Source organism: Lepisosteus platostomus, chromosome 11, assembly GCF_059453375.1.
Source record: "Lepisosteus platostomus isolate fLepPlt1 chromosome 11, fLepPlt1.hap1, whole genome shotgun sequence".
NCBI lineage: Eukaryota > Metazoa > Chordata > Actinopteri > Semionotiformes > Lepisosteidae > Lepisosteus > Lepisosteus platostomus.
The window spans coordinates 12,296,854-12,311,045 of record NC_142621.1 but is presented as its reverse complement, the minus strand read 5'-3'; the positions used below and the strand labels follow the sequence as shown (position 1 = coordinate 12,311,045).

At 36.8% G+C, this 14,192-nt stretch overlaps 1 protein-coding gene across 2 annotated transcripts in view; it reads left to right on the top strand.

The window, feature by feature from the left end:
* The first annotated feature begins 204 nt into the window (after positions 1-204).
* The window catches only part of cdc73 (cell division cycle 73, Paf1/RNA polymerase II complex component, homolog (S. cerevisiae)), a 73,783-nt gene continuing 59,795 nt past the window's right edge, over positions 205-14,192 (top strand). For both annotated transcript variants that reach the window (XM_088598472.1, XM_088598471.1), the window contains exons 1-7: positions 205-366; positions 4,336-4,441; positions 6,103-6,172; positions 6,345-6,407; positions 8,727-8,779; positions 8,914-9,002; positions 10,631-10,847. In XM_088598472.1, the coding sequence (XP_088454598.1) occupies positions 236-366; positions 4,336-4,441; positions 6,103-6,172; positions 6,345-6,407; positions 8,727-8,779; positions 8,914-9,002; positions 10,631-10,847 (729 nt within the window). In that variant the 5' untranslated portion in view covers positions 205-235. The remainder of the gene's footprint in view (positions 367-4,335; positions 4,442-6,102; positions 6,173-6,344; positions 6,408-8,726; positions 8,780-8,913; positions 9,003-10,630; positions 10,848-14,192) is intronic.

Sequence of the window (14,192 nt, the reverse complement as noted above, 5' to 3'; positions counted from 1 at the left end):
ATAAAGCCCTTTATATTATCTGTAGAAAACGAAGACTGTTACATTGGAGCGTCTTTATAAAAATAGTACAATTCTATGGTTAATTGGACTTATTTTCCGGTATTATACTATATTTGATGTTTTTTGTGATCAGGCGCTCAACACGGCCAAACCAGCCGTGGAAAAAGTACTACTACAGACAATTTGTGCTTCTCGTGGGGGCCTTAGAATTTCACTCTGTAAAGAGGGAGTGAAGATGGCGGACGTGTTGAGTGTTCTGCGTCAATACAACATCCAGAAGAAAGAAATCGTCGCCAAGGGAGACGAAGTTATTTTCGGAGAGTTCTCCTGGCCAAAAAATGTTAAAACCAACTATGTTATTTGGGGGTGAGTGATTGCTTTTGAAAAATCCACAAATGCATCTAAAAAAAAAACTTTTCCTGGTGTTGGTCGCAGGAGTTGTTGACATGCATTAAAGCCCAAAGAATAGCACGTTGGGATTCTAACCAAATCGTTCGCTGTAGAGGCCAAGTGGATTTTGAAGAAGAAATCTGTTAATGTTTTTTTATCTTTGGGAATAATGGTAAAATAAGCGGTATGGTTTTACTTTTTGAAAGTAAAGTATGACAGTAGAGGTAGGCATAGCTCTACGTCAGAGCCAGGTTCAAATGATTAATAAGAAATAAGTGGATTTTTTAACTTGCTGAAAGTGACGCCACACAAACAAAGTTGTTAGGGTTGTATGTTTTATACGACTGTCGTGGAGATCTTTTTTGCTTGCTTTGCATTAATTGCTGTATCGTTAATGACTTCGTTAGTATTAGTATGTAACCAATAGCTTCAGATCTTGAAAAGCCTGTCGCACTACAAGTGTCCTGCAGTTTGTAGGTGTTGGAGAATGGCTTATATCGGATGCGATGCTAAATTGTGTTTTAAACTACTTTCTCACATTTTGCACACGCTTGACCCAGCTATCAAGCCAGAGTTGTGTCCCACGCTAAATGGATGAAATCTTGTCTGATCTACTAAAAACAAAGCCCTTTAATTTAATCATGACCTTTTAATTTACCGTCCCGTACAAAAACCTTGCGTAGTATTAAATTCTGTACGAATAACCACTTCAAACGTGGAAGTGTTTTACAGTATCATCCGTACAAGAAGTGCGTATAGCAATAATTTTTAACCATACTTTGCTGTGGAACACTTATGCTTTTTAAAAGTTACCTTTTCAATTGTTAGTGACCTGCTAGAATTGACTGTTTCTATGATGTGCTTAAATAACAAACATCAGAAATACAGTACCTGTTTTAACCTTGCTAACCAGTGTGAAAAGATTCCCCCCCCCCCATGGATGAGCTGGCACTCCTACCACAGAAAGGTTGCATTTCAGCACAATATTTGTACATCATAGCCAAAGTTGAACAGGCTAATTTGATCAAGTAGGTTGTGGAAAAGAGAACAAGCTCTTCGGGGCCTCTGAAGTCCGAGGTGGGTGTTCTGAACAAGAATGGACTAAGTGCATTAAGGTTTAATGTAACTCCAGCTAAAGTGTCGTGTCTACAGACAGCTCAATTAGCTCTTCTACCACTCTTTGTTAATAGGTATGTTTCTTGTGCTCAGCTGTTAAGCAGATCGCAAACCCACTTTCACTGCTTTTCCTTAACATTGGGAAAAGGAGAAGTGAATGCAGCTTATTTCTTTAATATTAATTTCCTCCAGTTTTATGCAAAAAACGAGGAGTCCATTTTTGAATTCATTTTTAAAGGGAATGATTTTGTCTTTTAAGTTAAAATAGATGTTTTTTTCCCTTACACATGGCTGATGGTTTACTAAGCAAGCCAGTTTTTCTGTCCTCCAAGTATTCCACCAGAGGACTCCATTGCTCTCTAGAAACGCATCGAGGTTCTAAGAGTCTGGTGAGCAGTTTTCCTCAGCACAGTCATCTAACTTTAGTTTGGTTGCAGACACTGGTACACAGCACCAATTTATTTATACAAACATAACCAAGTTGTTTGCAGTCATTAATAGCCTACATCATGCATTTTTGGACACATTTGCCTGTAAGTGCTTTGCAATTCGAAAAGCAATTAATAGGTCACTGTGGAATTGTGGAACTCAACTGCCTTCACTTCTGCTGTTAATCCGTTGTGTATGCTGAACATCTCTGATGACCTTTCCTGCACCATCCAGCATACCTATCCCATACTATTGAAGTCATGTTGGTTATATGTAATAATTGAGATACTCAAATTACTGTTTCCTTCCTTGTACATTTTGCAATCCTTCAGTTCTTGCCCCATGTACCACACAAAGGGTAGACATTTAGCACATTTAGTAAAGTCTGTGTGTCTGCCAATATAATGCGCAAACATGCAACTGTCCTTGACCCTGCTGTGTAAGAGTATTATGGTATTTTTTGATATGAGAATAATCTGATTTTTTGTGTGGCTACCTTACATGGTATTTGTTCTGTAGTGTCCTAGCGTGTAGGTAATGCCAGATCCTTGTCTACTGTAGAATTTGTGATTTGGAAACTTTCTGGATAAGATGATTGGAGGGCTTTTCTGGAACAGTCACTTTTCTTTAAACATGATTTGGTGAATACATTCTCCCTTCAAAAAACAAAAGCATCCCTTACTTTCTAATTCAGCGTTTGGAGTTAAATTGAAGGTAGGGATGTTGAGATTAACCAGTTTCACAATTAACCAGGATTAAAGAGAATTTTAGAAGTTACGGGGAAGATTCCGTTTTAGAAGCCTTGCGTTCCAGGTTGACCTGAAAAATTCCTCTCGCCTGTGCGCCACGTGTGTGCGGTTGTGCCTGGCTTGGCTCAGCTGGCTCGTCCAGCAACACCTTAGTTACCCTACAGAGAGCAGACGTGTGAAAATGACAGAGAGATATGGCATCTCAGCTTTATATCCACCACAAAAGCGCCTGAAATCGGCAGTGTGGGAGCAGATATTTTGGATATCTAAAAAATGATCAGGGGGTAGAAGAAGATGACGGATAATCAATTTTGCAAAACGTGCCAAAAAAAGTGGCTGCCAAAGGTTCAAACGTCTGCTTAAGCATCTCTGTGATCATCCATCCCTCTATACACAAGTCAAGGTAAAAAAATAAACTAGCGAACGTTACATTCGTTAACTTAAGTGAGGGCTCGCCCTGGCTGGAGCACTTCACAGCGGTACAGTCCTCCGTGTATGTATAACGTTACTTTTGTTTTCATTTAAGTTGGTTTTGTGGGGATATATCACTTATGATAGATCACTTATTTTTCCTACAATTAGTGCTTGCCAACAGTCCATCCACTGGCCTTGGCATTAAAGTAAATACACTTTTTACTGACAACAGGTGACAAAGTTCTAAGTGAGGAGAGGGACAGGCTGAGACTCTGACCTCTCTGAATATTTCCATTTGCCCACTATAAATTATTTCTATGTATTTTTATATATTTTAAATATTTAATTTAATTTTATATATTCATAAGGTCGGTACTGTATTACTTTGGTTTCTAAAGGCAGCTATAGTGAATTCTTAAATCTGCCTGCTTTCCCCTATCATATTTATGTTTTTAATTATAAAGGAGGCTTACATGTTTTATTTGCAGGACCAAAAACGTTTTGAAAAAAACATGTTTGATTATGCCATACTTGGTGTCTTTTTTTCCCTCCATAGTGTTTCATAATAAATTACCTGAAAAAAAAAATCATGAAACCGTGATATTTCCTGAGAATATAATCGTACCATCAAAATCTCACACTGTGACATCCCTAATTGAAGGTTATTGAAGGAACTGAATAATTTGAAGATTTTGTGCTTTTCCTTGCAAGGGTTCAGAGGCATGTCATACTTAGGAACCAGGATGGTTTCAAAAAATAGTTAAACTGTAGTTTTTATTTATTTTATATTTCTGAAACCAATGTTCTGTTCTTTTCAGGCTTTGACAATGAATCTGAGCTTTGATTGTTTGTTCAGAATTGTTTTAAAAAGCTGGTTTTACTTTTCATTGAGTGTACAGAAAAACTAAGCAAAACCAAATTTTCTTTAGGGAATGGTTTTGGGTTCATTCCTCATACTGTACAGTTTGGTGGGAGGTTTGGGGGGTGGGAGGTGGTATTTAATTATAAAATTATTTAACTAATGTGCAACAGTTATTTATGTTTAATGAATTTTTAGAAGCATTTATTAACATGTTGGAGTCTTACTAAGCTCTTAAAAATGATCAACTGTTTTTTTGCATCAACTTGTATGTTCAAGAGCACTACCTTATGTAATGTATATAGGTGCATAATTTAATTTAATGTAATGTATTTAAATATGGAATAATATGCATATATGATGATTTTTTTATTTTAGAACGGGGAAGGAGGGTCAGCCCAAAGAATACTACACTTTGGATTCCATCTTGTTCTTGTTGAACAATGTACATCTTCCTCACTCGTCTTATGTGCGCCGAGCTGCAGTAAGTTTTTTCCAGTTTTTTTTTATATTATGCAGTTATTCTGAGATTTTTTAAATCTTTGAATCCAGAAATGAGCAAAATAGTATTGAATTGACAGGTCGTTTAAGTTAGATGTAATTTTTTTAACTTGCATATTGTTAATATAAACGTATATTCCAGATTCCCTGAGAATATTAATTTAGTATTTTTTACTTTTTGCTAAGTTTACTACTTTCAAATTTGACAAAGGTATTTGTGCAGTTAAGATTTGTGATTAAAACCCATGGCTTGCTCAGTGTAGAATAATAGAAGAATCAAAATGATAGTCATAAAACTAAACGAAAAGGAGAAATTACAATGTGCATCATTTCATCTGCCATTGATGTGATTTTTGCATTGCCATCTGAAAGTTTTCTTAGGTGTTTTAATGTATTCAAATGACTTATGAAAAAAGGATTCATGGGGAAAAAAATGCATACGTTGTCTTGGCTCTTTAGATATAGAAAATCTCTGCCCAGGCTTTTTTGAAAGCGTTTCAGCCTTTGATGTACACATGCTAAGGACATAAATTTCACATAGTTGTAAAGCTCTTTGCATTCTCCATTAGATTAAATACTTTAATTAATATTAAACTAATTTTATACAGATAGTTTTCAGTATAATGTTCTACAGACACTAATATATGAGCATGGAATATGACAGATGTAGGCTTTAAAGACCTGTGATAAGTTATGTGATGCAGGTGTGATGACATTTTAAAGAAAAGAAGTAGAACATTCTAAATACATTTTTTTTAATCTCGTCCTGAAACCAATGCATCTAGATCATTGAACTTTACTGAAACTTCATAGGATATGGAAAACCACTAGCAAAACAACCTGTACACTAATTTCCATCATATTATGTTGTGGAAAAGACCTTGATATTTGATCTTTCTGCGCCAACAGCCAGACAAAGCTAGACTCCACACAATTTTAATATTCCTTCATTGGCAGCTGGGACATAATGCATGTAACTTTTCAGTGCAAAGGAGTGTTTTAGCCTCACTGAATCTCATCCTCCTTCAGTTTCCTTCACTGAAATAAATTATTGTTCTTCCAAAAGTAAAGCTTTCTCTCGATCTTACAATTGTAAGGATACTGAAAGCTTGTTTCTATATGAATTTTTCTCATTTTTCAAGTGTTAATATTGGAATCATGTTCCTTTGTACATTACAAGAATTTCACTTTGAGTGATTGGTATCCCAGTAAAAGCACACAAGTTGAAAACATGAAGAAATTCATCAATATTTAATGATCTGTAATGTTAGTAATCATAAACAAGTCTGCAAAATGCTTGCTTTTCTTGTTTTTTAAGCAAAATGAATGTTTAATTTACAATTACTGTTAAACATTTTTTTTTTCCCACTCTAAGCAAACCTCTGATACAGTATAATGGGGCATGCAGCACAATGAGCTTTAAAGTGATACTAGTATTTTATCTATAGCATGTGTGTATGAGATATTAATGTTTTCTCCTGCTTCCATGGGACAGAAGAATGCACCATATACCTTGATTAAATTGTCATTTGAGCATTGTACAACAACTCCCTACTGTTTTTTTTGTCATATGTTGTCAATAGTGATTCTTCCTGTATTCATTTGATAAAGATACAGCATTACTACTAAGGTTTTCTTTTCTAGACAGAGAATATTCCTGTGGTCAGAAGACCTGACAGAAAAGATTTGCTTGCTTATTTAAATGGAGAAAGTTGTAAGTATAAGAAATATAAATTTTACTCTTTTTTTAATGTTTGTAAATTATGTAGCAAATTTGTCATTTGCCTGAAGACCTTTAAAAAAAATTATTGAACTAAGTGCACCTCTAGAGAAAGAAAGTTTTAAAAGAAACCAAATTAACTTTTCCTTTTTTTTCCCTCCACCAGCAACTTCTGCAAGTATTGACAGAAGTGCGCCAATTGAGATTGGTTTGCAAAGGCCTACTCAAGGTATGTAACAAAATTTATTTTGACACAATGCAGAAATATAAATAACAAAAATACTAGTGACAGGTATTGGCAATTAGCCCATTAGTGTCTGTCATTTTCCTTTATGGCAAGTAATTCTATCCCCACATACTGATAGAAATGTGCCAACTTAATGTCCCATTTTACCAAGCATTGCGATTTTCATGGCAGTGTTAGAGTAGTGGTGAGAGCTCTGGACTCTTAACTGGAAGATTGTAGCTTTAAATTCCAGGCGGGCCTCACTATTATACCCTTGAGAAAGGGTATTCCAGGCTGTATAAATGAGTACAGATGAGGTGTTTTAGATAAAAGCATCACCCAAAACATAGACTCCGTTCAAGCAGTACTGAATTAAGATTTAAAAGTTAGATCTGTCAACACATTCTTCAAATTTACATTTCGCAAAGGATTTTTTGTGATTTCAGCTTCACCAAATTCATCATAACTCTGTGTTCTGTTTTAGTATATTATTCACCTAATGTCACACTTTCAGTGTTTTTCCATGGGGGTCTACTAACTATTGAGGCACAATGAAGCTTCAGTATGTATTTAAATCACCTCTTAAAAATATTGTATCTTTTTTGCTCTCCAGTAAACACGTCCCTTTCTAATTCTGATTGGAATAGAACATAAATGCATAATTCAGTCTCATATTTTAAAAATGTTCTTATCCCCTGGAGTGCAGCTTGTACATTGGAATCCAGGGGTGGGTCATGATTCTACATGTGGGTGTGCTGGAGGAGCATGTCCATGTTTCCTTCTCTTCCAGGTGGATCATGAGTCTTATTTGCACATTTGTCAGTTCCAGATCAGATGGGTGAAATGCCAAAAAAACATTGATTCTACTTTTTAGGTTTATGTATTTGTCATCAGAACAAAGGGGTATAACTGTACACTCAGTGGCCACTTTTATTAGGTCCACCTATGTATTACTGGGTAGGACCCCCTGTTGCCTCCAGAACAGCCTGAATTCTTCCCGGCATGGATTCAGCAAGGTGCTGGAAACATTCCTTAGGGATTTTGGTCCATGCTGTCTCGCTAGCATCACCCAGTTCTTGCTGATTTTTTGGTCACACATTCATGCTGCGAACCTCCTGTTCCACCTCATCACAAAGGTGCTCTATTGGATTGAGATCTGGGGACTGTGCAGGCCATTGGAGTAAACTGAAGTCACTGTCATGTTCGTGGAACCAGCTTGAGATGATGCGTGCTTTGTGACATGGCGCATTTGAAGAATCAATTTGAAAACGGGTAGACTGTGGCCATAAAGGGATGCACATGGTCGGCAGCAATGCTTAGGTACGCTGTGGCATTCAAGTGATGCTCAGTTGGTATTAAGGGGCCTAATGTGTGCCATGAAAACATTCCCCACAACATTTACACCACAACCACCAGCCTGTACTGTTGACACAAGGCAACGCGGTTTATGCCAAATTCCGACCCTAGCATTTGCATGCATTGCATTGAGTGGAAATTAAGATTCGTCAGACCCAGATACGTTTTTCCAGTCTTCAGTCGTTCAGTTTTGGTGATCATGCGCCCACTGTAGCCTCTTCTTCCTGTTCTTAGCTGACAGGAGTGGAACCTGGCATGGTCTTCTGAATCATGTGGCTGCTTTAGCCCATCTGCCTCAAGGTTCGACGTGTTATGCGTTCATAGATGCCTTTCTGCACACCACTGTTGTAAAGAGTATTTGTGGCCTTTCTGTCAGCTTGAACAAGTCTGGCCATTCTCCTCTGACCTCTCGCCCATAGAACTGCCACTCACTGGATGTTTTTTGTTTATTCTCTGTAAACTCTAGTGACTGTAGTGTGTGAAGGTCAGCTATTTCTGAGATGCTGGATCAAAGTCGCTTAGATCACGTTGTCGAACATCAACTAAATGTGACTAAAATTGACCATGTCTACATGCTTTTATATTGAGTTGCAGCCACATGATTCACTGTTTAGCTATTAGTGTTAACAAGCAAGTGTATCTAATAAAGTGGCCACTGAGTGTATAAAACTAAATTGTTGACAGTGCAACTCTTTCAAGGACAAACTTGGTATTTTTCTATTTCAAGAGTCACGGCAACCCACTGCCTTCCCCAGAAGCACAGGGTGAGTTGCAGTCCTGCCCACTGAATGGGACAACAATCCATGACAAGTCATGCACTCCTGCAAGCACATGGGGGCCAATTTAAAGATGCCAGTTAACAGAGCTGGCATATCTTAGTTTGCTATTGTTTTATGTAGTAACAATTTGTGTGCATTGTCCATCAGAGACTTTCTAGTGACTTCTTTTCCTCTTGTTTTCTTTCAGTTAAGAGAGCAGCAGATGACGCCTCATCGGAAGCCAAAAAGCCTAGAGTCGAGGTAAAGAACACTTAAAGAAATTTGTACCTTGCAGCCGAATGCTAGATCTAATGAGGAAGAATGCTCATAAATGAATATGGAAGTATTTCCCAGTTTTTGTTTATTGTATATTAATGTATCATGTTGTGCATTAGGATGAGGAACGTGTACGTCTTGACAAGGAGCGACTGGCAGCTCGACTGGAAGGCCACAAAGAAGGCATTGTACAAACGGATCAGATCAGGTATGTGCTGTCAGCTTCCTGTGATGTGCCATAATTTAATAAGCTGCACATCCTTTCACTTCATATTCTTCACATTCAACGGGTAAATGGATGCCATAGTGCCCTGGCTCAGCTTCACGTTGTTTCCCTTTTTGTGCTAGTCTAGTCTATTTTATGTAGTTTAGGCCTTATTGGAGAGGCTCCTAGATAACTGGTATATGTATCGGAGATTTAAACTGGTATATGTACAACACCTAATGTATAAGCGTTAAACTGACCATTTTTTTTCCAACCTCTGTCCACTAAGTCACCTACCTAATGTTTTATATTAGAAGAATCAAGTAAAATCAAACTAAAGTAGATGCTGAGTTAGCAATAGGGCAACACATTGAAATGGTTGACCCCAGATTCGTTGGAGTCCTTCATACGTCTGTTTGACTATATTAAGTTTACAACAGATGAAAAATGGCAGAATCTCTTGATTAGTTATATTCCAAATTGGACAGATTTAGATGAGCATTTCTCACTACAAGTAACTCTGGATTTATGCAATTACTCCCTCTTAATTTGCTTAATTAGGTTTAATATACCTATAGCAGCCATATCACCCTGCTTAATTAGGTTTAATATACCTATAGCAGCCATATCACCCTGCAACTCACAACTGGTAACCCACTGAAGCTAAGCAGGTGTGAGCCTGGTCAGTACCTGGATTGGAGACCTCCTGGGAAAAACTAAGGTTGCTGCTGGAAGAGGTGTTAGTGGGGCCAGCAGGGGGCGCGCACCCTGCGGTCCATGTGGGTCCTAATGCCCCAGTATAGTTCGGATGAGACGTAAAACCGAGGTCCTGACTCTCTGTGGTCATTAAAAATCGCAGGGCGCTTCTCGAAAAGAGTAGGGGTGTAACCCTGGTGTCCTGGCCAAATTTCCAATTGGCCCTTACCAATCATGGCCTCCTAATAATCCCTCTCTACGAATTGGCTACATTGCTCTGCTCTCCTCCCCACTGATAGCTGATGTGTGGTGAGCGTTCTGGCGCACTATGGCTGCCTCATGCTGCACATTGGTGGTGGAGGGGAGTCCCCATTACCTGTAAAGCGCTTTGAGTGGAGTGTCCAGAAAAGCGCTATATAAGTGTAAGCAATTATTATTATTATTATTATTATTAATTATTATAGAGTACAAACCTCTGTGATGAATGTGAGCATTTTTACTCTTTCATGTCCTTTCGTTGCAAAATGTGTAAAATTTTCTGTTGGTGGTAATTGATGAAAAGAGGGTGAACATTCATTTAGTTCATGTACAACGAATAACAATATAGAAATTATTTTTCTAATGATTGTAGTGATTCTCAAAAGTTTATGAAGCGCCTTTGGTGGGAAAGAGGTTGCATTTTCAACTTTGACCACATGGTGGCATATTTGGTTTTTTTATTGTTAAAGTGTTTTTACAAGTGCTTTTTTCCCAGTAATCAAAATGTTTCAGATGTATTGTGATCTAAACTATTTTGTGTTTTGTGACAGATAATCTGGACTTTTTTTTTTGCACTGCTGTAAAAAATAAGTTTGAACCCTAATCACATATCTGTACAATGACATATCTAGGACACCACACATTTTGAATGAAGTGTACCTTTGATTTTGTTGCAGGTCTTTGTCAGAAGCCATGTCTGTTGAAAAAATTGCTGCCATCAAAGCTAAGATTATGGCCAAGAAAAGATCAACAATTAAGACTGACTTGGATGATGACATCACTGCGCTGAAACAGAGAAGTTTTGTGGATGCAGAGGTTGATGTGACCAGAGATATTGTCAGTAGAGAGAGAGTGTGGAGAACAAGGACAACGATTTTACAAAGCAGCGGAAAGGTGGGTTGAAATGCAAATCTACTCCTTTTGTTCCCTTGAAAAGGTTTTTCTGAAGAAATTAATTTAATAATTCTGATGTACTATACCCGATGGATGGTTCACATTTTCACACTACTGGGAATTAAAGATAAATATATCACATCTTGAATCACAGTCTGTCAAACTCAAAACAGGACAACAGGCTACTCTGAGGAAACTGAGTAGCTTGTTTTTAGGTTATATCACTTGACAATTTAACTCATTTAGGAGTCAGACAAGTTATTGTGTACCTGCAGATGATATAACTAATTTGCATTTTTAGTCATTGTATGAGTTTGCACTTGCAAAGACGTTCTAGGCATTAAGGACAAGATTTAGAATGATGTTAAGATAAATCTTAAATAATAAAACTGACTTGCTCATCTGGTTTTATATTAATCTTTGTTTCAACATGTAAGGATTAAAATACATTGTGAAACGTAATGGGTAGGATATAAACATCTGCTTTAAAGTCTACTACTATAAAGAAACAAGATTGCTCGATATTGCTGGAAATAATTGGTTAAAAGGAAAGTTTTACTGTATCGAACGCTTAACAAAAGGAGGGAAATATTGACTTTGCTATGATAAGGGCGTAATATGTTTTGGCCATATTGGTTTAAGTAGTATTCCAACAAGCTTAAGCAAGCATGTCTGGGGCCTTAAATCCATATGTACATTTAATGTATGTTGTTACTGTTTTATTTGCCTACTCCATTAATGTCAGTTTATAGAGCCAAAGTAATTATCAGATAAAATTTATGTTTCTAAGAACGACATTTTGTTTTTAAACATTGAGCTTGAGAGTGTATTGAGGACAGACCTGATGGTTTGTATGCAGTCCTAAATATTAGTGTTTATTTTTTATTTAAATTGCTAATTCATTTTGTTGTACTCTTCCCATTTGGAATTGGCAGTTTTTTTCACTTCATATGTATGAACCTTACAGCCAGACATGGGAGATAACGGAAGTGTAGCCAGACTACTCTCATGCGCTCACCTTTTGAGCCTTTTGTCTTTTAACACGTAACTGTAGGGACAGTCCTGCACCAGAGATTTGAATTTAAAAACATAGAGGTATGTCCTTTACCAACCTCGCTATAACCTTGCAGGATCCCAGAAGGCTTCTGGGTTAGTGGTTGTTGTGAAGTACAGAGAGCCTTGGCTGACTAATTCTACCCTGCCCTCAGCATTTACTCAATTGTGCACAAACAGTTAGGTCACAGTCAGCTAGTGTCGTAATCAAGGCGCTAACCCACGATGACCGAGCTCAGCGTGTGCTTGGGCAAGCACACTTACTGCTTGAGCCACTTGGTAGGCCCCCCAAATCTTTTAAATTGACAAATCTGAAAACCTCTAATCATTAAAACTACATTAACTCAGGTCTACTGATTTATAGACGTAAATTCCTAAGATTGGGGAGCGCATGATTTTCCAATATCAAAACTGTATGATAGACCAATAAAATATTGTGCATTTTGTTTGTGTTTTTTAGTCACTGAAGCATATATTTTTGCATATTCACTTAATGTAAAGAACAAAAGTGCTGGAATATTTACTCGGAAGATATACTTTAAAGTGTGATAACTGGATAAAGGTTGAGTCAGTTCTAAGGGCTCTATAAGTCTGTGCTGCAAAGATTTGTCAACATTTTTTTTCCCTCCGCAGCATTTATGCTGAACTGCTGTTTAAGACGGATTGAAACTATTGTCACTGTTTTGTAATGGCCATTGATCAAAATGTTGCTTACGTTCTGTAGTTGATTAGCATTTACTGTGATTCTGCTAAGTGGACAATGTTGGTGAGCAGCATAATTATTCGTTATTAGCAACGTGTGCTGGATAAACTAATTCCAAAATCTATAATTTAAGCATTCTGAAGCAATGTATCATTGACTTAAAACAGCTTTTGGAAAGCTGTGCTACTGTTATCTCTGAGCCAGATGACAGTCTCGGGGGCTTTTGGTTCAGAAATGTGCAGAATTTTGTAATCTTTCATGAGGAAACCTGCTGAGTTCATGATGCAGGTTTTGAAGATTTTATGCAATTCTGTTGATTTTTTTTTATGTTTTAATAAACGTCAAAACCTGTCAGCTTGTCATGGCTGTCTAGAATGGATTTAAATGAGTATTTATCCTTACTTGAAAAACACGAATGCTTCCGTCTAGTTAAGTCTTTTTTTAATCGTTTTGTTGATAAGTGTTAAGTGTCTGTAAAACTAATATTGGTGTGGCTGTTTGTGATACTTTAAAAGTGTGCATAGTCTAATAAAACTGAGTAATAGCATAATATATTTCAGGTTTTTCTCCATCTTGAATATCATTTGACAGCATCTCTTTATGGCTAACAATTTAACACTTCGTTCGTTGAATTAAATTGATTTGGCATCAAAGGAAAATGCATACTACGTACATGTACTCAAGGGAAAATTATTGGATATTCCCCAAATACTTCGTCGTGTCTTTGTGTCTGTGCACCAAATTTGGCACAGGTTAGTTGTCAGAAAATGGTAGGACCTTAAACTGCATATTTAAAAAAACGTGCTATAATATGCACACAGTTACTTGGTTAATATACAAGATTAACATTCCCAAAATATTTTTTTCTAAAAAAATCATAACATTGAATATAAATTTTGTAGCTGCAAGAGCCCAGAAAGTGCACATCATATACACAACAGAATTCTAAAAAATATTTCTAAAACCTTCCTCCAATCTGCTTTTATGTGCCCAATTTGTTTCTGATGGTGCAGTTTCTGAATGCATAAAGATTACATGTAAACTGAAATTTTCTAAAATAGCTGATTATCTACAACTTCCAAAATGTTATACAAATTTTAAGTATAATGCTTATCCCTAGAACACAGTCCATCATTTCTGAGATTGACTTTAGTAAAACATACTCATTTTAGTTTAGTAACAAAACATACATTCACTAATTGTTAATTTAGTGATCTGCATTGCAGAGCCGCTTAGCAGTATCAATGGATGTTTGTCTGATTATATTAATCTGCGGTAGTTAGTGAGGTTGTAGGTTCACTTTGCTTCAGCAACCTTTTTAATTGCAGAGAAAAACTGGTTAAAACATCGTATATTGTTAATAAATGAGTTTTTAAGCAACTACTTTAGTTATTTCTTGTCATGTGAAGGTTTTGGAAAAGACCAATTCCTTGATGCTCTGTAATATTGATGGTGACATTTGTTTTAGGAAGCTCACTGGAATGTGCCAAATAAGTATTGTTTTGACGGCTGTCAGCATAAATGGCAGTTTTATGAAGAGTGCCCTTGACATAAATTGGCTTAGTTTGATGGCAAGTTAATGTTGAAAA